Source organism: Xenopus tropicalis, chromosome 7, assembly GCF_000004195.4.
Source record: "Xenopus tropicalis strain Nigerian chromosome 7, UCB_Xtro_10.0, whole genome shotgun sequence".
Taxonomy (NCBI): domain Eukaryota; kingdom Metazoa; phylum Chordata; class Amphibia; order Anura; family Pipidae; genus Xenopus; species Xenopus tropicalis.
Window position 1 is genome coordinate 35,592,669 of NC_030683.2, and position 27,887 is coordinate 35,620,555.

General features: G+C 38.9%; 1 protein-coding gene across 1 annotated transcript; it reads right to left on the reverse strand.

Annotated features, from left to right (window-relative positions):
• Positions 1-161: 161 nt before the first annotated feature.
• cpn1 (carboxypeptidase N subunit 1) lies at positions 162-27,548 on the reverse strand. Its single transcript, NM_001017266.2, has 9 exons — positions 27,253-27,548; positions 20,858-21,054; positions 20,052-20,207; positions 15,943-16,125; positions 10,626-10,737; positions 6,820-6,959; positions 4,525-4,624; positions 3,855-3,973; positions 162-550 (listed from the first exon to the last, which is right to left on the reverse strand). Exons 1-9 carry the CDS (start codon positions 27,473-27,475, stop codon positions 431-433), a joined length of 1,350 nt encoding a protein of 449 aa, NP_001017266.1. The 5' UTR covers positions 27,476-27,548; the 3' UTR covers positions 162-430.
• Between the last annotated feature and the right edge of the window lie 339 nt (positions 27,549-27,887).

Sequence of the window (27,887 nt, forward strand, 5' to 3'; positions counted from 1 at the left end):
TGCCATCACCCAAGCACTATTACCCACATTGAGCTTCTCAGACCACTTGTTCTCTTGTTGAATAATCCAAGGAAGAGTTAAAAATAATACAGTTTTCATGTTTAATAATTGCTCCAGTATCCTCTGTACAATCAGCTCTAAGGATCACCAAACAGCAAAGATTTGGAATGATCGCTATAAACCTATTCTTTAATATTTTCTTAAATAGCATTACAAAATATTTAATTTAACATTTCGTTAACAGTATTTTCAATTTTCTCTTTTGTCTGTTGTTTTTTTTTACGCTACTGGCATTTTCAGTCCTCTTTTCATACATACAAATCAATCCTTTGCAATATTTTATGGAGAAAAAAAAGCTTTTCATGTGTCCAAGATGTAGAGTTTTGCAGTGATGTCTTCCAGACCCAGGAGTAGCAACACATAAATACTTTCAGCTGGATCTTCTTTTATTGGCCGCTCTTGGAACAACCTTCCTTATATAGTTTTTGTTATTCTGATTTAGGAACCTTGACTCTATTGTTGCTTTCTGCTGCTTTAGCTGGAAATGAACCTGGAAAGAAGAGAATTATTATTATATTATAAAATATACTATACTTAGCAGTGTAGAGATTCTAAGTAAAAACCTAAACAACTGAAAAAAAACAAAAAAAAAAATAAAAAAATGAAGATTCAGTTTCAAGTTGTCTCTAAATAAAACTGGTTACATCATACAAAAAGTAATTTTAAATGGGAACTATGCCACTGAAAGTTTAATTGATTCTCGTTTACTTTTACTATGCTCCAGGCAGCATTCAAGACTGGGATTCAAAGTAGACCATGGCACTCACCAGACCCCTAAATAATAACTGTCTATGGCAGTGGTGGGAAAACCATGGCTTGTGAGCCACAAGTGGCTCTTTAGCTCTTTGAATTTGGCTCTTCCAGTTGCAGGCTTGCATGTACAGTGTGATCACATTTTCGTTGCCCGTAGCAAAAATCAGCAGGAGGGGGTGGTCTTTGGGCTATGGGAGACGCAGCGCAGGCAGGGGCGGGATACGCAGGGAAGGCTAGCTCATTTCATGCACGAGTGAGCCAGTGACAGTCTGCAAAAAATTTGTCTCTCAAAAGAAATTTCAATCGCTGTTTTGTTGATATTTGGCTCAGTTGACTAATAAGTTGCCCACCACTGGTCTATGGCATCTTATAGCAGCCCCTCTGGCATTCGCGAGAATCCACAGACTGGCAGTTTGGGCCTGCTAGGCAACTATCTGTTAATAGATAAATAGTTTCTTTGAAACTACTCTTGCCATATTTCCTTTGTCTTACTGAGCTTTCTTATTTCAGTATTTCTGTTACACAATGTTGCTGTGCTGTTGTGGAGGAAAGAAGATTTCTGTAATTGTGATCCCTGTGTCCTCATTGATGTGCATAGTGGGGAGAGAGAGAGGGGGAAGAATGCTTTCATGTGTATCCAACCCTTATCAGTCCTTACTGTTGGCACACTCATATTTCTCCCTTTAACCTGTGGGTTGAAAAACTATTGATTTCGAGCAAAGGTTACCAGAGCTCTAATATAAACAAATGCAGCACTATTTGTACACCTGTGAGTGTGACCTGCTTCCCTATTATTGTCTGTACTCAAAGGTGTGGAACAACAGCTTAAACAGTCTCTTGCGCTTAATTTCTATTTCTGAATAAGGGGCCACATTAATATCTGGCATTTGGGCTGAACTTAGTCATATTTTTCTAAATGAGGGGTCACATTAATATCTGTGATGGTAAGGGTAACATAATAAAGCCTGCATTCAATATTTAACCCTCTAAGTGCCAAGTAGAATCTATGTTCTATGGATAAATGTACCTAAGTGACACATATAGATTCTACATTCTGCTGCACTTCTGGGAGTAGAGGAGTGGCTTTTAAAGGTGGGCCCTGCACCCCCTAGTCAGACCCTGTGCAGAGGATACCTAGTGAGGCAGTCTTTAAGTTGGGCCCCTGTAGCTTCTACAGATGTTACAGGTATATATAGATATATAAACATTGATATCACACAGGCAGAACGCAAGCACTCATAAATTGCATAAACTGCAAACTACTTTAAGCTGAGCCCCATCATCTACTACTGTGCCCCCCAGTATGACCACTTATGACCTAACTGATCTGCCATAAAGAACTGTGGTATGTACCTCTCTATAGTTACATTTGCTGCCTAACCATTCCTTTTGAATTTCATCCCTGGGGTCTCAATCTTTATAAAACGCTGACAAATGCCATAGCCTTGGCTATTTATGGAATGAAAGCAATGTTCAATATCCAGCTTAAATTTCCATTACTTTTATCTCACATATCTTTTCATTCTATTATACCTCATGGCCTTTTTAATTCATATGGCAATACATTTTAGAAACCCGCTTATTTACTAAGTGCTACAGTAAAGCCAATGCAAGTAAATCAAGTAACAATGCTCAAGCAGTTTTGTGATTTTATTTGTGCCATTTTTCTGTGCTTTGCTTTCACCCGGTTTATGCCAGCGCCCTTTTTCTATTCCCTTGCCCTAGTGTGGAGTATGTGTACTACAGTGTGCTGAGTTCTTGCTCCTTCTGTGTTTGTAGTAGATTTTTTGACCAATAACAATTAAGCCCAGGTCACACAGGAAGCCTGGGCATTTTTGCTGTTGCTTCTGTACCAAGATTGTGGGCGTAAACTCTTATACTTGACTGAAACTTAAAAATATTGGTTTCAGGAGACAATAGCACAGTGGATAGGTAAAAGCTTGGCTTACTGTGGATCCATGTCCATCCATTTCTACCTCCTTCATATGACATATATATGGAAGAAAAGAATATATACAGTAGTATGGCAGGGCAGATTGAAGATATTTTAAAAGAATAGAACAAACTAGCTCATCAATATCTAGTTGGTTGTTATCATTAGTTTATTTAGCCCCAGTAATATTGATAATAAAACCTTGCACCTTGTACTTGATGGTAACAAAGCTCCACAAATTCATAATGGTATCAAAACAATCCTAATGGGCTTATTCAATGCTGAAATTATTATTAGATCCCTAATGCAGAAAACCCAAGGTCCCAAGCATTCTGAATAATAGATCCTATACCCGTGGCTGTGCCATGGCCAAGACAAACTTATCTGGCTTTCCACATCTGTAGAAGTAAAAGTGTAGACCTGCTATTAATTTTAAGATGAATTCTGCTGGGAGCATGAGTCCCCTTTTGCCATTCCTCAAAGACACTCATTCTCCTGATTCGCACAATGGCTCATGTTTCCTATGTATTGGTGAGGGGCAAGGCACCTAAGTGTACCCACTCCCTGGTCTGTTTGGTATTCCAACACGTAAGTTAGAAAGCTTTAGAAGACATAGGCCTCAAGTCGGTAGGGACAGGGCTGCCAAGCAAATCCATATTCACAGTAAACACCACCCACACCTTGCCACTTTACGAGCCTATTTCCCCAGCAGTCAGCATGACACTCATGTCTCATATCTCTCCTATTAATGTTTGTGGCATCAATATACATACCCTTACAAAGGTTCCTTCAAGCATCACTAACAGTCACTCTCTGCTCACAAACTTTTCTTGTGGTGTACCTCCCTGTAGCTACTTGAAATAGTGCGTTTTAAGACTTTTATATGTACATTGATACATTAGGGGGAAATGGTTGTATACTGTACAACTACAACTTGTAATACTGGTTCAACAGACCAAGAAAATTTGATCAACACCATCACATTTACATTTAAGGGCCTTGATTACATGCTGAAGCTAGGTTTCTATTCTGTTATTCTATTCTATTTCTTTTTTCTATTTTGGATAATTTTTTGCACAACAGGAACATTTTCTGTAGTGAAACTTACCAAAGTGGCGTCAGCTGGGCCAACAGTTGCAGACACAGTCTTGAAATAATAACCCTCTGCTGATGCTGTTACTTCATATGTGCCAGGTAACAATAGTCGAAAATAATCACCACCTATGCCTATGAAAAAGAAAAAGATTTTTATTTGGCATTTCAGTGCTAAACAGACCAAATCTGCCTGGGAAGTAGAGATAACATAGAAGTTATAACTAAGCTTTGAGGTAATGTCTGAGTGGGTGGTACAGGAATCCCTTAGCACCAGCTGAATTGTATGGAAAGGCCATTATTTATTTGTTTGGTATGGAATGCCCACAAAACGGCAGTAATCCAAGCTTGCCATTGATAAAATTGGCAAGTGAGATGGGCACACATTTTTAAGCTTTGAATCTGGGGTAGAAACTTTTTACAAATGAGCCCAATATGCTTTAGGGCAGAGCAGAATAGCATTAGTAGACTCCCACATATAGTATTCCTCAGTAATGCCCAACCTGTCTTAAACTACAAATCCTTGCATGTCCTATTGGCATCGATTGCTAGGAGTTGTAGATCAGCAACAATTGCAGATCCATAGACTGCACACAAGTAGTACTATTAGGAGTCCCAACGTTCCCTCCATTGCCCTGGACTCCTTCTTTACCACTGATGCTTGGATTCTATAACTAATAACATACCTGAGGTAACATCATGGGCAATTTCACTTATTGAAATCACTGCATTGGCTATTCCATTGCCATTTTCATCTGTAATCATTCCTTTTATTCCCTGGTGAACCTGAAGAGCAAACAGACTATCAACAAATCTGTGAATCAAGATTCCACTTATTGAAACAGGAAAAAACATTTTTTTGAAGCAATGACAAGCAATGAATGGGGTTTCGACTGCCATGGTTCGCTTTTATAATCCTAAACTCCCAGCAGCTTTTGGGTCTAGGGGGCGGTAGTAAGATTAAACCACCCAAGCCCCAGCATGCTATGAGTTCGGAAAGTAAAAACAATAGTGAAACCCTATAGCACTCTATAGCATATTTTGCCTGCAGTCTTTTTTCACACTTAAAAGGCAACATTAATCCAGAAATGCTCCCATCTCTGTCTTCTGCATAGGATTAGGTTTTGTGTCCCTCTGCATTACATAGTTACATACTGTAGTTATATTGGGTAAAAAAGACCATCAAGTAAATCAAGTTCTACCCTTCCAAATAAAACCAGCATACACAAACCTATACTGACCTATCTATACACTAACATATATAAACCATATATACCAACATCAATACTAACTGTAGATTTTAGTATCTACATTCTGGATACTATGTTTGCTCAAGAACTCATCCAAACCCCTCTTAAAGGCATTAACAGAATTTGCGATCACAGGAAGAGCACCTTTGAATCCAGTTAGTTACACTGAAATCAGTTGCCTTAAGGGCTGTGACAGACGGGGAGATTAGTTGCCGCACAGCAAATCTCCCTTGTCACGGGCAACTAATCTCCCCTAAATTTATAGTGCTAGAAGCATGTCCAGCTAGATTATTTCTGTAATACTTGGAAAAACACAACCTCCCCATAATATTTCTTAACATCAGTGCTGAGGTGTGTCAGCTGAATTTTAGTGCCTATAAAATACCTGCGTCTTGGGTCTTTTCAGTGTTTGCTGGCCAAGGCCATAAAAGTGGCTCTGGGCAGCCAACAAAGTCTGTACTATATAAAGTCAGTGAGTCCTGAGTAAATATACAAACTAATGTCCACTATCAGTTCCGTTCAGCAGTTCCCCCTTGTATATTTTATTTAGAGATCTATTTCGGGGAAGGTAATTGATTTACTGGAAGACACTATTCACTGTTTGCTTAGTGGAAAGGCAATGTTGTGCAGCTGCCAAATGTGCTGAGATTTCTCAGAAGCCTGATCTAGAAGACTTGCCCCAGTGACTGTGTTGTCCCTGCCTGGTTTGTTCCTCAGTTATTTCACGATCTGCATAGTGGATGTGTAACCCTTAGTACTCTCTCTGGGCACAATGGGAGTTAGTATCCCAAATCCAAAGGAAAAGAGGGTTTTATTAGACTTAGGGGCAGATTAATCAAAACACGAGTTCGAATCCCAAATGGGAAAAATTCGGATTGGAAAGAAAATTTCTGAACATCACAAATATCACAAAAATGCTTACGAAAAATACGATTGGACCGATCGAATGAACGCTCGGAGCGTTCGTGGATAAGTAAATGTGCCCCTTAGTCTAATAGGCTTAGTTTTAGTATTTACGCCTGTTTTGCATATGACTAGTGAATGTTCCCTCAGCATAAAAAAGGTTACCTGGTACAACCGATCACTGAATGATAACTACAAATATCTTAAAACAGGATAAGTTAACAGGGTTAAGTTAATACAACATTTATTATAAAAAGGGCAAAATAAAAGTAAATGATCAAAGACTGTATTTGAGTAATATTTAATAAGGGTTTTCCATACACCATACCATCCAGAAATGGTCTAGGGCTGTATAGGAGATTTAGGCCATCTCCCATAAAGTCCATTTAAGGCAAATAATTGTTTTGTAATAATAAAATGGTACTTTTCTATTAATGACTAAGCTGCATAAATCCTTATTTGCAGCAAAACAATATTTTTTTTACATTTTTAATTATGGTGATCTATATTATAGAAAGACCCCTTGTACCAAGCACATGATGGATCATACCTGCCATAAAGGACATATTTGCCAAAAAGTAAAACTAGAGTTCGCCACAGTCTACCAGTGGATAATTTTACCACTCATTTTCATAACCATATTTATCAAAGCGTGAAAGAAAAGCCCACAATTTGTGGATATGCCCCTTAATATCCCATAGAAGCGAACAGTTATCCGTTGAATGTCACTCTGGCAAAACACAGTGCATTCTATTTCACCTTTTGGTAAATATGCTCTATAGTACATTAGGTGAAACCTATTGACATACAGTATGCCTCTTCCCTTACCTTATCAATATAGGTTAATAGAGCTTCACGGTTCCCATTCCATTCTTGCTCCAGTTCTTCCTCCCGTGGAAACTTATCACAGCTTAACTCCAAGGTGATTTCAAAGCAGTTGGTGTGAAGGTAATTAAAGTCTTGCATGCCTGTTATAATACAGTAAATACATTATTTATTTCATCTTCAGTTCCTGGTACACTGAACAAATGTACAAAAAGGCATATAGAGAGCACACAGGCAATGCTGAGAATGATGGGCTAACCCAAACTGGCACACTGCCTGACCTGTGGGTAGTAAGGATGACATTATTGAACTTCTGCCGTGGGTCTATGTAAATGATCCCCACATAAGGGTTGATTCACTAAAGTGCGATAAAACGAGCGCTATTTATAGCATGCGTTAAAAATTTTATCGCGTCTTATGTTTTGTGTCTTAACACACGATTCAGTAAAAGTATATTTGCATTGATTTAGACGAGATGCTGTTTGCGTTATTTAAGTCACGAAGACTATTTTCGTGCGGTATTCGATGCAACGCGCTACTTAACGCAGCAAGCTACTTGTCGCGCACGCTAATTAACGCGTGTGCGCTACTTATCGCGCGCACGCCATATTAGCCATATACACCATTAAGTTTGTAAAACTACTTTTTTTGAAAAAGCCGGGACACTGGGAAAAAACCCGGTGGTTAATTAATTCAGATTCTCATTACACAGCAGTTCAGAAATGAGCAAAACTGCAACAACACTATAGCATCCGCTTCTATGAGAGGCGAACGTCATTTTATGCTAAAAGGGGTGGGTTTACCTTTACATAAACTTTTAGTATGTTATTGAATGTCCTATTCCTTACAACTTTCCAAATGGTCTTCATGATTTAGTTTTTATAGGTTTGTGTATTATTTGCCTTCCTCTTCTACATCTTTCCTGTTTTATTAGGTTATTGACCACAGCAACCAAAATACTATTGCTCATTTTTTATTATGATCATTGTTACTTTTTATTCCTTATCTTTCTATTCAGCCCCTCTCCTATTCCTATTCCAGGCTCCCATTTAAGACCTTAGTAACCACATAAATGCTGAAATTCCAAACAGGAGAGCTAAATAACTGAAAAACACAAAAATTCAAAATGAAAACCAATTGCAAATTGTCTCAGAATATCAATGTCTATGTCATACTAAAAGTTAGTTTAAATGTGAGCAACCTCTTTAACAGGGTCAGACTGGGGGGTGCAGAGCCCACCGGAGCTACCTCCCCAGGGGCCCCACACCCCCCAAGTTGCCCCCACCGTGTCCCCTGCTGCACCCCCCCGCACCCCCACAGAGTCCCCCGCTGTGCCCCCCATAACCCCTGACAGGGGCCCCCAGCACCTGCCCAACATCCTCCCCTGAGCGCGAAACTTACTTTCAGCGCCTCAGAGGAGGGACACCAATGGCCGGGGGCGCAGCAACAGGAATCGGGCCCAGTCCATCTTTGCTCTTTAAAATGATTTCAGACAAACACAAAAGATGGCCTTACTAGATTCAAGATGGGCAGTTTCATTACTTTTACAGGCCTGCTGAACTTCTGCACTGGAATAGAATATAAATGATGGCATTTCTATTGATATCTTGTTTTAGGTTTTAGATGCCCTTTGAATTTGTTTTCAATTCATTTTGTTTAACTATATACGGTTATTAAAACACATGAGTGTAAATTATTTTTGTGGCAAATTATCAATAGAAATGAAGGGAAGGCTTGCTCAAGCAGTAACTAGCATCCCACAGGCATGGAATTGCTTTTCTGAGGAAGAAAGACCATTAATCCATAACTGGTTAGCGTAATGGACACACAGTATAGCTGAACTGTACTCACTGTGTATTTAAAGCACATTATAATTTACAGTCTTTGTAATAATCTCTGGAACAATTTGAGGTATTTGGCTTTTGCTTGGGCCTTAAGTAATCTCTGAATAAATTAACTAATTGCTGTATGCAGGGAAATACTCTCAGCCTGGAATGCATTTAGGAAAATCTGTGAATTATTTAAGAAGGAATATTCCGGCCTGTACATAACCAGACACATCGTATTAACATGGTGGTCTGTCTGTGGCAGCAAAGTACAAGTGAGCGGCTGTCAGTATGGGCTCGCTGCCCTCCACACAGGGAGTCCCGGGCTCCTTATAGTAAGTGTCCCTTTAAATAGTCAGATGCCAGATTGCATAAGCCTGTTTCCATCGCTCTGTTACAGCTTGATTTGATTTTGTTTGTTGACCTTACATTCCCCGCTCTGCTAAAAAGCACATTCTAAGGGCCTTAAAGGCATAGTAACAATTCACCTTCTACAATCATATCATATAAACATTGGCACAATTTACTGTTAATCCTTTGAGTGCCAGCCAATCTGTACCAGGCAGATTGTAAGTTTTCAGGTAACTTATGGGCTAACTTGCATTAAAAAACCTAGAACCCAGGGATTTTAAGTAATAGTATCTATGCAAAGCTGGCGGCATAAGTAGAGCAGTGAGATATGCAAAGGATATTGGGCACCAGGCTTTTAGTCTAGTGCCTTGGCTGACTACAGATCAGTGCTTTTCACTTTTACAAACATGCAACAGTACATCTGCTTTATTAGAAGGCCACTTAGCTTTGCTGTTTCTACATGCCAACATGGCCATTTTAGTTTTTTGATCTTTAATTAAGTAACAATTCATCAAGGTCATTTTGCATGCGTTACTAGTCATATCGCATGCGCAAAAATCTCAATTATCGCAAAGCGTTATGTCCATTGCAATGCAATAATTATCTAATAGAAATAGTCCTAATGTTTAATTCAGAGACATATTTTAACCGTTTACATTTACTATGAAACTTAACACCTCCTAGTAGGAGTTACTAAACAACTTCGTGATCGTCTGTGGTGACAAAATGGAGTGAAATGGTAATTTTCATAACGGTAGTTTTCACAAAGTAACGGTTACCTGGGTAACAGCGCGTGATAATATTGTGTGCTATAAAATAACGCATAAACATATTGCATATTGATTAAAATATGGCATGCTAAAAAAATATCGTACATGGTTTACCGAAAAATAATAAAAATAAAATCGCATCTTAAGTCCGACAAGTGAACTTTTGGTGAATCAATTGTTAATTCTAAAAATTTAAGAAAAGATACCATTTTTAAAGCATGCTAAAAATAACACTCAGTATTTCTACTATCATGTTACTTGTGCTATACTTCTGCATGCCATACACCTAGTGCAGCTACCCACACAAGTTAGTTGGGACCTAATCTAATCACAATTGTGGTCCTCATCTGATGGGACTTCAGTCAGGCAGGCCTTTGTGAGGCCAACATACATAGGCCAACAGGCTGCCTACTTGCTCTGGAGGGGCCAACTTGCCAGTGTATCACCAGCATTACATATTTCTATACTTCATGTGAGGTGTGATTTAAGCCTCATAAAACATTCATGCTAGCACCCCTTTACCAATAATATTGTGGAAAACTAGAAAATCCCGCTAAATATCTATGTATAATGAATATTGGTTGGTTCTTTTGTCCAATGCATGATGACTGCCAGTGTATGGTGCATCAGCATATAAAGAGCAGCAAGTTATTATGCTTTACTAATGACTACCACTAGCTAGAAAGAGATATATCCTTTGGGTTGATGATAATGGTTGTGGTGGGGGGTATTCATAAATGTGGTGCAGAATTGCTTAAAAAAGACAATTGTACTACACCCATAATTTTCCTATTTCACTGGCATGCTGCACAATGGCAGGTTATCATTTCATTTTTTATCCTCACAAGGTTTTCTTTCTTACCTTTGTACAGTGAATACCAAGATGCTCCATTGGTAATTCCTTCATAAAAGAAATCGTCGCAGTTGTAGCCAGTGTGCATCCAGCCATGTGCATATGAATAGGTTTTAGCAAGCTGGGGAGAAATAAACGTATTAAACAGGGTTTCTCCATAATAACAGTGCCCTCACAAGAGGTCAGTCATCAACACATGATGTTCAAAACCCCAGGGACACAGAAACATATGAATGGCTTCTTTCAGTAAAACATATGCTGTTTCATGTTAAAAGAAAGTTGCGTTTCATAGCCATAAATGTAATCTTGAAATGAATCTTGAAATAACAATAATTCTATAAATAACAAGTTATGTTTAAAAGCAAGACTTGTACTACTGCTGGTATTGTTTTACAGGAGTCTATAGATTAGCAAGTCAAGCAATATGCCAGCTTTTGTATATACAGGTATGGAATCCGTTATCAGAAAAGCCTGTTTCCCAGAAAGCTCCAAATAAAGGGAAGGCCATCTCCCACAAACACCATTTTAATCAAATATCTCAGATTTTAAAAAATTATTTCCTTTTTCTCTGTAATAATAAAACAGTGCCTTGTACTTGATCCCAACTAAGATATAATTAATTCTTATTTAAGGAGAACAATCCAATTGGGTTTAATTGATGTTTAAATTATTTTTTTATAAGAATTAAGGAATGGATCTAAATTGTGGTAAGATCCCTTATCCGGAAAACCTAAGCATTCTGGATAATAGGTCCCATACCTGTATTTGCTAAGTTTGCTAACTTAATAGAAAACACAGAATAAATATGTCTTATTTAATTCATTTGGTAGGTTTTCTCTTCAAAGGCTAAGTACAACCAAGCTGTGTCTGGTCTGGATACAGCAATTTCTCAACATTCCAAGAGAGAATGAGCCTCAGAGGCACATGTGCATCAGATTGACTACTTTGTTACAGTCTGGCATGGGCTGAGCGCTTTTTACTATCTGGCAATCCCAGGTTCCATGGAAAATCAAAAATGTTTCCAGTATTGTTGCACTTCCAGCTATTTGCTGGATGGTAACTATATAGTCTCTAACAGACTGTATAAAGGTGAGCTAAAAAGCCAGAATTATACTTTTATATAATTGCTCCTAGCATACAGTATATGTGTGCATTACATTCATTCATAGAGTTACACTCCATTTTCCTGTTTATACATATTATTCTAAGCAATCATACAATTCTTTGCCAGAGTTGCTGGTTGATTCACTCTGCAAATGCATCATTTTAATGAAATAGTAGAACAATAGCATTTTCTCTGACTTGATGCAATATAAAGTCCCTGTAAAGAGTGGCCAGTGGGCTAGGAGATGTTGTTCTGTATAACTGGAATATTGAGAATGATCTTGTACCTTGTTTGTAAATTTGGTATTCATTTTACAAATGGCTGAGGACTGACTGTTGGCCATGGTAAGAATGGGAAGTACTGGAGAATAAAGTCTGAGGAACACTACTGTAGCACATCAAGCTCTTTTAAACTCTCATTGCCGAAGCAGTTTTTAGAAAGAATGACCACAGTCAATATTTTATCTTACAAAAAAGGTTCTGAGTGGTTCACTGAAACTGAGTGCAATGCTCTTTTTTTAGTGTTCCTATGTGGCTTACAAGCCAAGTAACACAAGCAGGTGCTCCAATCAACATTCTTTCTTTCATCCAACCCAGTGTTAATTGCCACTTTGTTACTAGCCGTAGGGCTCTTACATGTGGGTGTTTAGCCTTGTGTCTCTTGTGTTCCACCTGCGTTCAGCCCTTGGATAAGCCTGTTTCAGTACGGGCTGATAAGAATCTAAGGGCTACATTTCGTCCTGTGCTCCTCTGTGGTTGAATGTTGGAGAAATCCACTACAGGGAAACTCAGGGCTAAACACCCATGTGTAGGAGCCCTTAAGGGTTATTGCACAGGGGCTATATCTAATCTAAATCTTTAATGCAATGGAATGTTGTAGTTATTCATATTTATTATTGTATTGTAATGATCCCTGTCTGTTCTATTAATTTATGGTTCTCCTGTACAATGCTGTGTAAATAAGTAGTGCTATATAAATAAAAATATACATATATACATAACTACATGAAGTGCAGGCCAAAGACCTTTGTGCATAAGTGCAGTGGAAGGAAGTTCCTGAATTTTAATAAAGACACTATACTCCAAAAATAATTTGGTTTGGGTCAACCTTGGCACATCAGCTGCGGGTTGCGGGCAGGTTTGGGCTCACTCTCCCCGCCCGCAACCTTACACTGCCGGCAGCTCTCTTCCGGCTTATCTATTTATAGGCATGTGCCCAAAGCCCCTTTTGTGACATCGTTGCAGGGCAAGGGCGGGTCTATAAATAGAGTAAGGAAGCTGGGTCAGGCAGGGTTAGGGTCAGGAGCAGGTGGGTAAGGGTCGGGTGATTGTCGAGAAAATCTCGACCCGCACATCACTAGTGCCTTGCGTGTTCTGCGATTAACAGACCTGTCACAGAATTGTGCACAGCATTGTGGGAAATGGAGTATGGCTGCAGTACAGGTGACTACTGTTACATTCTTTCAGTGACCCACAGAGCAGATAACAACAAAGGACAGGTTGATGCTGTTTAAGCAGCAGCTGCATGTACAAATACCTATAAAATCACTAAAACTTTGTATTTAATGTACATTGTGAAGTTGCTTAGAATTACATTCAGCAATATTTTATATTTGGGTTCAGGACTGCTTGGGACCTGGAACTTTCCAGATAAGGGATCTTTCCATAATTTGGATATCTATACCTTAACTTTAACTAAAAATCATTTAAACATTAGATAATTAAATAAACCCAACAGGATTGTTTTGCTACCAATATGGAGTTGTGTAGCTTAATTTGGTACAAGCTACTATTTTATTATTTTACAGAGGAAAAGGAAATCACTTTTAAAAATTAGAATTATTTGAAGGTTGTTCACTTTTAAATTAACTTTTAGTATGATGTAGAGAGTAATATTCTATGACAATTTGCAATTGGTCTTCATTTTTTTTATCATGGGCAATTTTGGAATTATTTAGCTTTTTGTTCAGCAGCCCTCCAATTTATAATTACAGCAACTATCTGGTTGCTAGGGTCCAATTTACCATAGCAACCATGCAGAGGCACAAATGAGAGACAGGAATATGAATAGATAAGTAATAAAATGAACCTGTAACTGTAAACTATAAAATGTAATAAAACTGTAGCCTCACAGAGCAGAGTCACAAGTGGAAAATTAAAAATAAAGACCAATTGTAAAGTTGCTAAGGATTGCCTTCTCTATAACATACTAACCTAAAGATGAACTACCTTTAAAAAGGACTCAGATGTTCTTTCTGTAATTTGAAGCATCTGAATGATGGGCTTCCAGATAACAGATCTTATACTTGTAGTATTCACACTGCATTAGTCTGGGGCACAGTAGGAATAATCGGCATATATCAGTACACCATGGCTAACAGTAAGTACCTATGCGTAAATAGCATTATTGGCCAGTCCCTTTAAAATCCCAGACTATGATTTTCATGTCTCTGGCAGGAGTGTAACTACAGAAGAAGCAGACCCTGCAGTTGCATGGGGCCCAATAAGCAATTTCAATATATTTTAGTAGAAAAAGTACATTTTTCAATATTTTGTAAAAAGAAATTGCCGTGGGGCCCAGTAACATCTAATTACACCACTGGTTTCTGGGATTGCCTATGTGCCTATCCTGAACACTGTATAAACACTGTATAATTGTCTCATTTACTGTAAATATAGTTCCCTCCACACACACATACTGTTCTCTAATGCTGGGTTTTTGAGTTCACTATTGAAAGAAACAAAGCACCGTGTGTTCCTCTTTAGTCGCAGCATTTAAAATCATTTTTAGATATCTGTCATGAATATAAGATTCGGGGCTCTGGTTTATGTTACAGTGGGAATGCAAATGATCCTAAATTGTAACCGTGGTATAGCAAAGCACTGAGTAAATATTTGCTTTTAAACCCCTCTCCATCCACTGGGGAAAGGTTGTGTTTACTTTTGGAAGATTAAAGGAGGTACATGTCCAAAACAGAATTTATTCCCCTCATATTATGTTTGTGTACATTATTTTCGTATAAAAGCAAAAGTTGTAAAAGGAAACAACAAATCAGACGCAAGAAATAATAAATAATGAAGTTAGCGCTAGGATGTTCTTTCTGTTCATTTCAGGTTGTAAAATTAAAAGGAGATTATGGGGCCAGTTTATGAACATAAGTGCTACATTGCCCTTGTGCAGTTACCTATAGCAACAGTCAGCTAGTAGTTTTGATCAGATTACTAAAAGACTGAAAGCAATGATCAGCTCTGCTAGAAGTTCCCATGGGCAAATTGGCTGGTGCAGTTTAGCACTTATATTAGTAAATCGGCCATTCCATTTATAAGCTGTGCTGTGCGTTAGAATCGTTAGGTAATGTTAAAAAAAAGTAATAGGAAGTAGTACATGCACAGTGGCGGCTGCTGCTGCTCTACAGAAAATAGTGTGAAAGGAAAAGACAGCACTCTGTCCATTCATCGGCTGATTGCCCCTAGCATGTATGTGTGCCTTGGCATGTTTGTGTGCACTGTGAATCCTATTATCCCAGGAGGCAGCCCTTAATTCTTAAAATGTCAATTTTTTATTTAGGAGTACCCAATAGCACATACTACTAGAAAAGTATATCTTTATGAAAATGGTTTATTTAGATGAAGCAGGGTTTTACATATGAGATTGTTTATGCAATATATTTTTATAGAGACCTACATTGTTTGGGGTATAGTTTCCCTTTAACAGCAACCAATCAATTATTAGTTTTGATGAGTTTACTACACATGAGAACATAGTAGCAAAGATGGGAAGCAGCACTTACCGTTTTGCGACTATATTTGTGAATTAGAACCAGAAGGTTAAGGCAATGACACATAGGGCCTTTTTAATGCTGCTGCTATCGGGTATTCGGGAGTGGCACTGTAAATGCCCCTGTCAGTTTGTTGCCTGTAATATATGTGAAACATGGTGCTTAAGCTCACATGGCAGAGGACCTCTCCAGCATTTCTGAGTGGAGCTCCACCTGCCACTGCTACAAACACCATGCTTTCCAAAGATTGGAAGCAGTGACACACAGAGAGGGACAGCTACTTTTTCTGTTTGATTGGAAGCCAAATGCCCTGAGTGACATTTGTGTTAGGGCTACTTCAGTCAAATGTGTTAGATTTTAACAAAACACACAAGCCATGTGTTTGTTACCTTACACAGACTGAATAGAGAAGGGCAAAGCCCTTAGACAGATAACTATATTACCTCTTTAAAAAGAGCGTCATCTGGCGTTGAAGAATAGGTAGAGCGGGTGAAACCTCTCATCCTAATTTCTTTACTTTTATCATACGGATAATTTGCAACGACAGCTCCGCCATGTAGATTTGCAGATAGGACAAAATTGTAATTTTTCAACCACTGGATCATTGCTTGAGTCTCAGGCTCCACCTAAGAAATCAAAGCAGTATAAGTCGTCAAGACAAGCAATGTTCATATTTTTAAAGCAGCTCATTTATAGTGAGTACATACAGTCCATCCCTCAAACTTTCCTTGGCTACAACCATTTCCATTAAGGATATATTGAATTCAGGAACAGGCAGATAATTTTTATTCAACACACTCATTGTCTTGTTTTTTTACTAATGATATCCCAAATTCAGGATTTGTTTGGGATCTGTAGGGGAATTACTGGGGGGGCAGTGGATGAGACTGCAAGGGCTCACGTCCCATTGGTGCCTACCATGAGGCCCTCAGCACAGCAACAATTCTGGGTAGCGCCAGAGGGTAAGGAGGTTGAGAGCCAGAGCAAGTGGGATATTTGTAAAGGATTCAGCTGAATCATAACTGCAAAACTGAATTTGAACCTTTTTACTTGAGACTGGACAACTGAATATCATGTTTTTGGCTCACAGATGATTAATTTTTTTCTGAAATGGCAAACTGTGTTTTGGATTCTATTCTGCTGAAACTTTTGCGACAAAATCCAAAAAATTTTAGATTTGGTACATACCTAATTTTAACTACTCTGAGCAAAAGATTACAATAATTTTTGCTAAAAACAAAGACTAAGGGCAACTGAAAGTCTAAAAAACCACTGAGGCTGTGTACACCTGAAAGTAAATAATTTGGCTCCAAGGTTCTGCTCCAGTAACCTGACAAGTTGTTCTGCCTTCTGGCCAAGTTGGTGAAACACCCACACTCCTCACACCTGGCCAGTAAAAGTGTCCAGTGCAGAGACTTGGGAATTTGCCAGGGGCAGTATTATGAGCTTGGAATAAAAAGTCACAAGCTATAATTTGTTTCTCAGATCCCTACTATAGTCACATAGAAATGTATTGGCATAGCAACAATATAGGCGAATACAGCTATCCAGGGGAGCAGAAGAGTGGCAGGGTGGAGCTGGGACATGATGGGGAGGGCTAGGGGCTGGGGTGAAGGGGCACAGCCTAGGGTCAAAGTGGCTATTCCCTTATTGCAGGGATCCCCAATCTTAGCCAAATAAGGGCTTGGATTGGCTATTGGCAGCCTCTATGTACACTATCAGCTTTCAGGGGGCTTTATATGGTAGAAAATCTTGTTTTTATACAAGCTAAACTTGCCACCAAGTCAGGAATTCAAAAATAACTACCTGGTTTGGGGGCACTGAGAGCAACATTCAATGGGTTGGTGAGCAACATGTTGCCCCCGAGCAACTGGTTGGGGATCACTGTCTTATTGGTTGTTTTTGTATGTAAATTTGTATCTTTAATGTAAATACCTAAACTTTGTACAGCATTGAGGAATATGCTGGTGCTTTATAAATACAGTAGAACTGTGATTTTATGTTTTCCAGGGCATAGCATAAAATCTTATGTAAAAATCCAGAAAACGTAAAATTGGGTTCTACTGTGTTAATAATAATAATCTGCCCAGGAACACTACCCTGCTGAAGACATCTTGTAAAAAGAAAACAAAGAAAGGACTGCAATAAAGCATAGGTATGGGATACAGAATCTGGCAATTAATTATCCAGAAATCCCCATAATATTGGAATGCAGAATGTCTGAATGACTGGAATAGGTGGAGGTGAAGAGCTGCTCCTCTTTGCTTCCTTTCAAGTCACCAACAGATTTTTTTTGGATTTGTTTGAATGGCCCCCTGCATGGCTATGCATGCCCAGATGGTCGGCAGTATGGTCAAAATTGGGCAAACTGCCTGGCCAATTCTGGGAATGTATGGGCAGTTTTAGAATAAATACATGTTAATGGCCAAACAATCCTATTGGCTTGTTCTATTTTTCAGTTCTTTTTAGCAGTCTTAAGGCATGGTCCTCCACATTATGGAAAGACCCCCTTACCCAGAAAACCCAAGGTCTCAAGCATTCTGGAAAGTAGATCGAACACCTGTAGATCATACACCTTGAGGCTACATAGTCTTTTAGGTGATATTTTTAAGCAAATAGAAATTATTCTTTTTATTTTGTTCCTGTTTCACTGGAACATCCTTCTATAACTGAATGTTCAGACTAACTGCTACTAAAGAGAAAATCAGTTTCCTATTACATTTTTACAAGTTCTGCACTTGGCAAAAGATAACAGAGTAGATTGGCTGTTTTCAAAAGTCAAAAAGCAAAAAAACGTTTGGAAGAATTAATCAGTTGGCATGAAATAAATGACAAATATTTAACCCTTGTCTCAATCTTTCAGACATATATATGTTTACGATTTAGGCTGCAAAATAACCACGGGTTCAAGATGAAAGATAATTTAGTTTAAAGAGGATCCACTAAACTCTGTTTGTCATTGTTAATAAACTTTAGCTAGGAAAACCCTAGGAAATTATGTCTCATTATTTTCACTCCTTATTTATTGCCAAATATTACACATATTGCCACACCAGTAGTTGCAGGACCTTGAAGCTGACAACATTAATCAAAAAAGTTACAGCAACTTTCCAGATCACTTATTTCCAGTCATTTCTTGTTTGTTCTTTTATATCATTATCGGTCAGCCTGCTGATTTGTTTATATTGGGTGCGGGTGGGTATGCAGAGAGCCTGGGTCGTTCGGCCCCAGCTATTCCAGCCACTAAACCGCCCTGAGGCAACTCTTGCAATGTTTCTCCCCTCACCCACCAGCGCTTACCTTTCCTGCACTGGAGGGGGTCCAGGGGGGCTGCATCGCTAGTGCAGAGACCACAGAAAAGCTGAATTTCCAGTTTAATAACTCCCCCTGGCAACTGAAGGGTCACTGTTGCCTAAGCCTTGCCACATTGCAGGAGTACCCATGCAAGCTTGTTCTCTAAGGAGATCAGCAATGTTAGAAAAGATGAGGCACTAGGGTTGCCACATGCCCAGTTTTGACCCAGACAGCATGGTTTTTTAAAGGGGCTGTCCGAGTCAAAACCTTTTGCCCAGTTTTCAAAATTCTGAAAACCAGGCAGAAACCCTTGGAATTGTGTCCACCGGATGCAATAACTCAGCCCCTGACATAATCATCTACAGTTTGCGTGATGACTTCGGTGATGTCAGATGATGTCACGCGCGCCCCTTTGTCCGGGTTTAAAGTCAAGGTCCGGCAAAGCTGGCAATCCTATAAGGCACAGATGCTAACTGACAGAGACAAAGAATCCCATGTTAACACAGGGTTCGACTGGGCCGGAGGGGCACCAGGGAAAACTTGGTGGGCCCTGCCGATCCAGACCTGTTGCCAGCCTTATACTCTAGGCACTCCCCCAGACCTTCCTCCCCAATTATGGCCCCAACAGAGAATACAAGGTACCCCCAAGAAAGAGGGTTGTGATATTGGGCCTTCTGACTGGAGCAGAGGGCACTGAAGGGGTGTGGGGGCCCCTGAGGTGGCAGCACTGCATGCATCACCATCACAAAAGGTGGAGAGACGTGATCATCAGCGCTGAGTGCAACAATGTGGAAGTGCAAGAAGCAAGAAGAAGAATCTTCAATTAATGGGTTTTTTTTTAAACAACTGTGGGTCATAAATAACTTCATATGTTTTTCATAAATACATGTTTGCTTTGAGAGTGTTTACATCCTTTTCCACGTGAATAACATTTTTAGAGGGGAAGAAATGCCCCTGTCCTATACTCTGTACGCTGGATTAGCTTTTAATTACATCTCTGTCAATCAACAAGAGAACCAAATGGCCAAAACAAACCACAATTCTGTAAATACTGGGAGAGAAAGACACAAACACTGGGAGAGGAACACATTTTATATTGAACTAACTAGGTTACTTTAGAGATAATCGACTGCCCAAAACATTGCTATAGATCTATGTGTTAGAGCAGGAGGCACATTTTAATTCTGTTTGCTGTATAAATCACCGCAGAGCTGTTTTCCACACTGTATTTTAAATGATAATTGTTGCTGTTACCTACCTGTGCCATCCAGTTATCTGGAAGGGGAAGGTGGTGATTTGGGCCTCCATATTTCTCATTATAATACATGACAGTATTGAGATCAGGGAAGTTACGGTTTAGATCCACTTGACGATAATTATATCTCCCGGTCAGATAGCCATTACCCTCTGGCCCCTATCAATCAGGAAGGTGAAAGGGAAATTATAATGTATTTTCTGTTAATGATCATATTGTAATTTTAAGACAGGTTTAAATGGTTGTCTCTTGTTTTCTTTTCCATAATTGGGTTTATAAAGGGGCAGATTTAATTCAGTAAGCAAAAATTATCTGATTTATTATGTGAAAATTTATGGAGGAAATTCAGTTTGAGGAGAGAAAACCTTTATGCTAAGTCAGATCCAGTTTTTTTCCCCCTAGACTTTAATAGAGTTTTCACATGATAAACCAAGCTTTCTTGAATTAAATATCACCTCAAATTGCATCTCATCCATCAGTTTTCACCTTTTTATCTGGCCCAAAGTATGATAAGTATATGACACGTAAGATAATTATTCTGTATATTGTGTAATATTTGTTAAGTGTTTGCAGTATATACATCAAGGGTGTCTTAACTGCAACTCTGCAGTTAAGTTAGCTCCTAGCAGTCCAAGAGAAGCAAAGGCCAGTAACCAGGAGTTGTAGTTCAACTTAAGATGGGCAAGCCTTCAGCTTTCACTGGGCACAATTCTTATTTTTTCTGAGAGGTTTAACATTGTCATGTAATTGCCTGCCCTGAACTTTGCTTTCAGAATCAGGAATATAGATAATGACATATACTCCTGCACCTGGTCTGCAGCCACTTCGTATCCATCCGGGTTCATGGAAGGCAGAATGTGGATCCTTGTGGTTTGTATGAGTCTGGTAACGCGCTCATTGTTGTTCCGGTACTCTTCGCAGAGAAACTCAGCAAGCTGGATAAGGAGTTCCCGTCCTAATACCTCATTTCCGTGCATATTTCCAACATACTTGAATTCTGGTTCCACTAAGAATTAAAGACAGCATTCATAAATTATATGTTTTTCGAGGAATCACATACAAAATAAGCATTGACTCTAGTACGTTTTGGTATTGTCTGATGAACAGTTAATTGTTGGGTTGGTTAAACAGAAAGATTTGTAGCAAGAAACCATAATTGGTCATTTACGATGATCTGGGGAAGAAGTGCAAGGGGCCCAAAAGTGTGCCCCTTATTGCTCATCTAGGCAGCGCTTCTTTTCCAGGTCTGGCAGTGCAAAATATGCAGAGCACAGCATTAGTGGGTGCAGGCCAGCACTGTCCATACTGCCATAGGCAGGTAGTAAGGACAGGGCCCGTTGCAGACTGCATACTCTGCTGAATACCTAACTTCAGACAAGCAAGTTCATTTCTTTTCCTTTTAGCCAGTACGACTTCTAAAGTATAAATATCTCAGATTAAACATTTAACATCATGTATTATATATTTAAAGTGAGTATGCAGGTACCAGAGCCATCAAAAATTGGCTACAATTTTTTCTTAGGACCAGTGTAGTAGATAATGAATCTGATATTGCAGGACAGTTACCACAAATGTTTAGTTGCAGTTATTGCTGCACAAGGGAGTCACACCGAATACTGAGAGCATTATTATATACATGACCAAATATAATCATTTTTTTTCATTTGTTTAACTAGGTTTTTGTCTTTTACTTTTAGGACTTGTTTGAAAATCAGATCATGTTTTAGGTCACATTCATATAAAAATATACACAATTTTAAAGGGTTTATAAACTTTTTAAGAACCATTGTAGTTGTATAGTCATCAAACCATGCATAGTGTACTATTTCTTGTATTTTGGCAGATCAAAAGCATTTTTACAAATGATAGTAAGGGTATGGGTTCACCTGAAAACCCAGAACATGACAGACCTTATACAGTGTATACTGATCCAAACATCAATCAATTTTCAAGTTTGTAAATTCCAGATAAAACTCGAAAAACATGGCTTGACTTTGCCTAGGACATCTCCAATTGACTTTTATATAAGGTCACAAGCTTTTTAGATGGTAAAGTTTTACATTTGAGTTTTCTGGGGGTTTTTTTGCACTTATTAAATACTAGACATTCGAGTTTTTGAAACAAAATTCATTAATGCATTTGACAGATGTTTTTTGTATATGTATGAGGTTGGAGAGAAAACCAACCATACTGTTACACTGAATAGTGCAGAATCCTATTGCTGAATGGAAGACTTCAGCTAAAGACCCCTGCTGACCTCTCAGACAGGGGCTCCCAAACTGTGGACCTTATGCAGTGGAGCGAGGGTAGGGGGCAGCTTTAAGACTAATTAGGGAGATATTTGGGGAGGAAATCTATTTGTTCTTGTAGATAATTTGCCGCCCATGATTCAGTATATTGTTTATATAATGGCTAAATGACTGGTACACCTATGTTTTCCTATATCTGTACCATTGTTTGAACTCAGGGGTCCCTGACCAATGCTCTAGGGCAAATTACTGGACTACAGAATAAAGCCACAGAAGCCACAGCTTACAGGTCTCTTGTGACTTGGCCCATAGCTGTGATTATCCTATAATTTTTGCATTGTTTGGCATATAAGTAAAATACAACTTTAAAGGCACATAATCACAAGTGTTCCTCCGGAACACAAACTGCTGTATCCCACTTGCGTTCAGCAATTACATGCGCCTGTGTGAGGATGAGCACATTAGGCAGAATAGGATACGTTTGTTTCTGCGCTTCCCTGCAGTGGAATGCAACCCAGGGAAGTGCAGACGCAAATACTTTTGGGTATGAAACACAAAAAGGAAGACTTTATGTATATACATGATATCCACACAAGTTAAAGGTCCCTAGTCCTTCATTTCTCAATATGTGCGGGTGACACACCATTGGAAAATGTACAATTAACAATGTAAACTCTGCCTTTCAAATAATAAACCCTAAAGCTGAAAAATGTTTAGCTGCGTAAAAGTTGCTAATGTAAACTAGTGTCAGTCATTCCTGCAGTTTCCACTTATTAAAACACCAGGGTGTTCAGACTTGTCACAGTGAATACCCTGCGGAGACATTTAAACAACTGCTAACATTGATAGGAAGCAATTAAAATGAATAGAAAGCAATTAGAATGGACATGCAGACTTGTCAGTACTTAATGGGTTTCATCGCCTTTGCCTCCAGGCAATTTGTAACACAATAGTACAATTTCCAGGGCAATCACTTAAGCTGGATAACTGCAAACACAGTAGCACAAGCAATAGAGATCTTATCATTGGACACAATGGGAACATTTCATGGCAGTGTCCTACCCCCTAGCAAGCACATGTTATAAAACAAAAAGCTGTGCCATGGGTCTCATCACAAAGCTGCCAAAATAGGGTTTGAATCTGATTTTCCAATGACTTGGCAGAAGAAGAGTTGTAATAAATAAATGACAATGATAGTACAAATGGATTCCACAGCAAGGTACACTTCGGAACTCTCCATCAGTTACTCATACCCAAAATAGACAAACCAAAATCAGTATAACAATTACTGTAAGTTATGGCCAGAACAGATCAAAGAATTTCTTCTATTACGTTCATACAGACAGAGCCCATTTGCTGCATTCTGCAATTATAATTCAACATACTGAGGCAGATTTATTAAAAATCGCTCATAATCTGAAATTTGCTTTAATCTGACCATATTTTAAAATACAACTGAGTTTAGCAAAATGAATTATATGCAATAATGTTTCCGATTCCCAGAATTCCATGAAGTCTCCAGTCATTTGAGGGCATCTCAGAAAAAAAACATGAATATCTGAGTTTTTGAGTAACAAAAACTGGAATATCCAATTCCTGAAATCAGTATCAATTGAATTTAATGGCATCTCGGTAGATCTGAGCTGGACAGGTGATGCTTCTGATCAAGACTTTTGTTGTATCTTAAAATTCAGGATTAGGGATGGAGGAATGGAGAGAATACTACTACATCTCCAGGGCTTTAAAAGGCAATAGGGAAAGGTGTATGATTTGGAAATGGTGTATGGCCATACTTGGTAGGGTAGTTTGCCCAATTTCTACTTTACTGATCAACTATCATTGCATGAATGACAATCTCAGATGGCACATAGATAAGATATCAGCAGATGCAGAAACAAGGGAATCCATAGTTTCCTCTAACTTCAGGCAATTGGCACATGGGTCATGATCTGCTGCCTAGCATTCCCTCTCTATGCTGACATACACGTGATCAACCCATAAGCACACAAAGAGCAGATTTCAACATACGTTAGCATTTCTGCAGTAGAATATGCTTTGTGTGCCCTTAGAGGCTGATTCCTTGTCTGTCACTGCTCACACATAGAGGTAAAGGAAGGCAACAGATCAGCTTTCCTCCACTGGCTTGTACATGTATATACTGTATATGGTTACATGCAGATCTGTTTTTATTTATTCTTCTTATAAAATCACTCCTAAGTATACCTAATATGAATATATATAGTCACAAATGTCTAAAAAAAAAAAAAAAAACTAGACTAGTCCGCTTGTATATTCCTGTGCAAATTAAGGTCCTGTATTAACACAGAACAGGCACATTTTGGGACAGACCCAGGGCGGACACATCTTTTAGTGATGGCATGCTCAGAACCAAAATGTCACAATATAGCTTTAATAACTTATTAAATAACTTTAATAAGCTTTCATTTGGTTAAAATCAAGTAATGCTAGCCACCATTCTGCACAGCAAAACCCAATACATTCTACTAAAGAATAGAACCTGGACCAAATATTTCTTACAAATGTACATTTTTATACCGTCTTTTGGCTTTCTGTCTCTCCTACTAACCAAATATCTGCATGCTGAGACTGTCTATGGGCCTGTAAATACCAAAATAGGTATCATTTAGCAATTGTTTAAAAGTAAGGAAAAGCTGGAAGTAAGTCTGATCAGGAAGGAACCTATAGGTCATACACAAGCTGTATTCATGGACAAGAGTAATTACATTAAAAATTATATTTACATTGTTACTCAGAATAGACCATGTAAATACATTTGTATCACATGCCCTGTATCAAGCCCCATTTTGTCTCCTGGTATTTCATGTGGTGCAAAGGTAACTTCCAGGGAAGGAAACCTCTAATTATTCCTTGCATTAAGGCTGGTGTTGCTGAAGTTACAGGGCATGACGATCTCTCTGCAGCAGTTTCATGCTGTTCACTAGAGCTAATGTAACACTAGAGCTAATGTAACTGACCAGCCATTATACACACATACAGGGCAGATTTTGGGTACACTTGAGTGTTCTCAGTGACAAGTGGATCACTGTCGGCACTGACTACTACAAGCACAAGAGGTATCGGTATTCAGGATTGGAACTAGGGGAAGGTAGAAGCAGCAGGAGCCTTGGATGAATAATTAGAAGGGACACAGTTTGTTTAAAGTGTCTATACCCAATTTTCTAAATTCACATGAATCTTTTAGCTACTGTTTAGCACTCATCATGTTTGGGAACAGACTGCTCTGTATAGTTCTGGGGCAATATATTCCTGTACAGTGTGTGCGCCTGGGTAAAATAGCAACTACAAGATTCATCTGAGCATGTGGGGACTGAGGCAGGTGGGGAATTTTAGAAGAGTTGAGGGAGAAGGAAAGAGGGTAAAAGATACCAGACACCATTGGTATTTGCTCCAAAGGCAGTTGCCAGGTCTGGCAATCTGTGGATTCTGGCAAATGCCAGAGGGGCTGCTGTAAGATGCCATAGACAGTCACTATTTAGTGGGCTGGTGGGGGCTGTTTGGGCCTCTGTGTAGCTGAAATATCAGGGCCTATTTTGAATCCCAGTTCAGGCAGTCACAGTAGCCAAGGCATGCTCATGATGTTGGGAAGTGGGGCACAAGATGCTTAAAAAGAGTTACAATATTGTGTTTTAATGCAGACAACCACATTTGCAAAGTTTTAATGGCAAAACTGATGGACACATTATTATGTGATAAAAGAATCACCACTGATTTGCATTCTCATCCTCTCTCTCTCTCTGCAGTCTCTGATGATCATTTCAAGCTGGAGATGAAAAAAATCAGAACATGATACACATACCACTAGCCCTCCAATCATAAAGATCTAGTGAATTCTGATTTTCCTTATTAGGACAAAAGATAAGAAACAACCCTTCCATTTACAAGCATTGTATGTACGGGATGCTGTCATACAAAATGAAAACTATTTTTTCCTGAGAACAATGTTGATTCTTTAATTCTAAAAAAAAGTTTGTTTCTGCTGGCACATATTTCTGGTGCTCATGGGTTTTGTCTGCTTGCATTGAAGTCATGTGATTTTATCTCAGTCTGTACAAAAAATCCCTTGGTCTCTGATATCACATATATGGAGCAAATAATATATATTCATTATTATAATATCACTTAGCCATTTAGTCTCCAATACCTGTAAAGCGATTACTAATATTGCAGATAGTCACCTAAGGTTTATCAGTATCTGTAATACAAACCGCTAATATCTTATTGACTAACAATAATTGTTATACATTGAACACACAAACTCATATTGACTTTTAATGTGTTATTCATAATTTTACAGCTTGCCTTTCTTTTCAGGTTCTCACCTACCAATCACCTATACTGGTTTCTAAATCACTGTTTGGTTGCTAGGGTAAGTAAGTCTTAGCAACAGGATAGCAGTTTCAATTCTAAATAACAATAATAAACAAAATATGAATACTAAAAGTAAAAATCATTGTTAATCATTGTAAATGAATTTAATGAAGTATGCATTTTTGGGACAGGCAGCATTTGACATTTGGACTTGCTGTATTTAGGTATCCTATACTTGGATTAATGTTCCCTCTAAATTATTTTTTGTAACATGTTGTGCAAAAAACAATCCTTTTCAGACATTACTCTTCAATGTGCTCAAGATGTGGATGAGTCAAAATAAGCACTAAATTATATGTTTTCAAACAAAATTTTTACACAAACCACAATTTGTTTGTGTGCGGCAGACTCAAAATTTGTACACTGCTTAGAGGGAACATTGCTTGGCCAAAACAGGCCATTTTTATGGGGGGGCCCACCGGCAGCCCTTAAACTACTCCCACTGTTGGGATTCTGGGAGTTGCAGTTCATCAGGAACTGGAGAGAGCTGCAGGTTGCATTTTCCTGTATTAAAAGAACAATACTTATACATCAGTGGTACTTACACAGCTCATGGATCCCAGGGTTGTCACTGAATTCAATAACATAGAGGTGCCTTCCCTGCACACTTCTTCCAATGCTGTACACTCTGGTGATATAGGGACACTGGTTTTGCACATTATACAGAGCCCGGACCAGATCATCATAACGGTGATGGAAGAAGCTGAGTGAGGCTGCCACCTCACACAAGAGAAAAAGTTGTAGGAATGACCACAATCCCAGTGCCATTCTCCCAGCTCTACTTGCCTCTACCACAACTTAAGTTTCCATATAGAAAGTAAACACAGCCCTTCTTGTTCTTCCCTGCACAAGTGTGAACTGTAACTAGCCTGCTCCAGTTTCCAAAGAGCGTGCCAGCCCACTGCAGCCCAGTGGATAAAAGCACAAGAGGTGGACTTCAGATTTTGGCAGGGCTCCTCCCTGCAGAGCACCTCAGCCCTACATAGAAGATTTCTCGCTATAGACTCATTCATGTGTTTTTCTGCCCCCCACTGCCCTCACAGCCCACCCTCTGCAAGGTGAGCTGGCCTGCACTCACTCACATTTTACACAAGTTGAAATTCAAACTGACCCCAGTTCATTTATTAACTAGAAAGAAAACAGAGTACTATCTGTGGGGGATAACCAGATTTTGCTTTGA

What these genes read in the sequence shown, in the direction of transcription:
- cpn1 (NM_001017266.2), bottom strand. Translation starts at nt 27,475, where the DNA reads ATGGCACTGGGATTGTGGTCATTCCTACAACTTTTTCTCTTGTGTGAG. An exon ending in CCCTGGGATCCATGAGCTGT is followed by an intron (nt 21,055 to 27,252) that starts GTAAGTACCACT and finishes TTTAATTCTTAG; the next exon opens with TGGAACCAGAATTCAAGTAT. An exon ending in GCCCAGCTGACGCCACTTTG is followed by an intron (nt 551 to 3,854) that starts GTAAGTTTCACT and finishes TCTTCTTTCCAG; the next exon opens with GTTCATTTCCAGCTAAAGCA.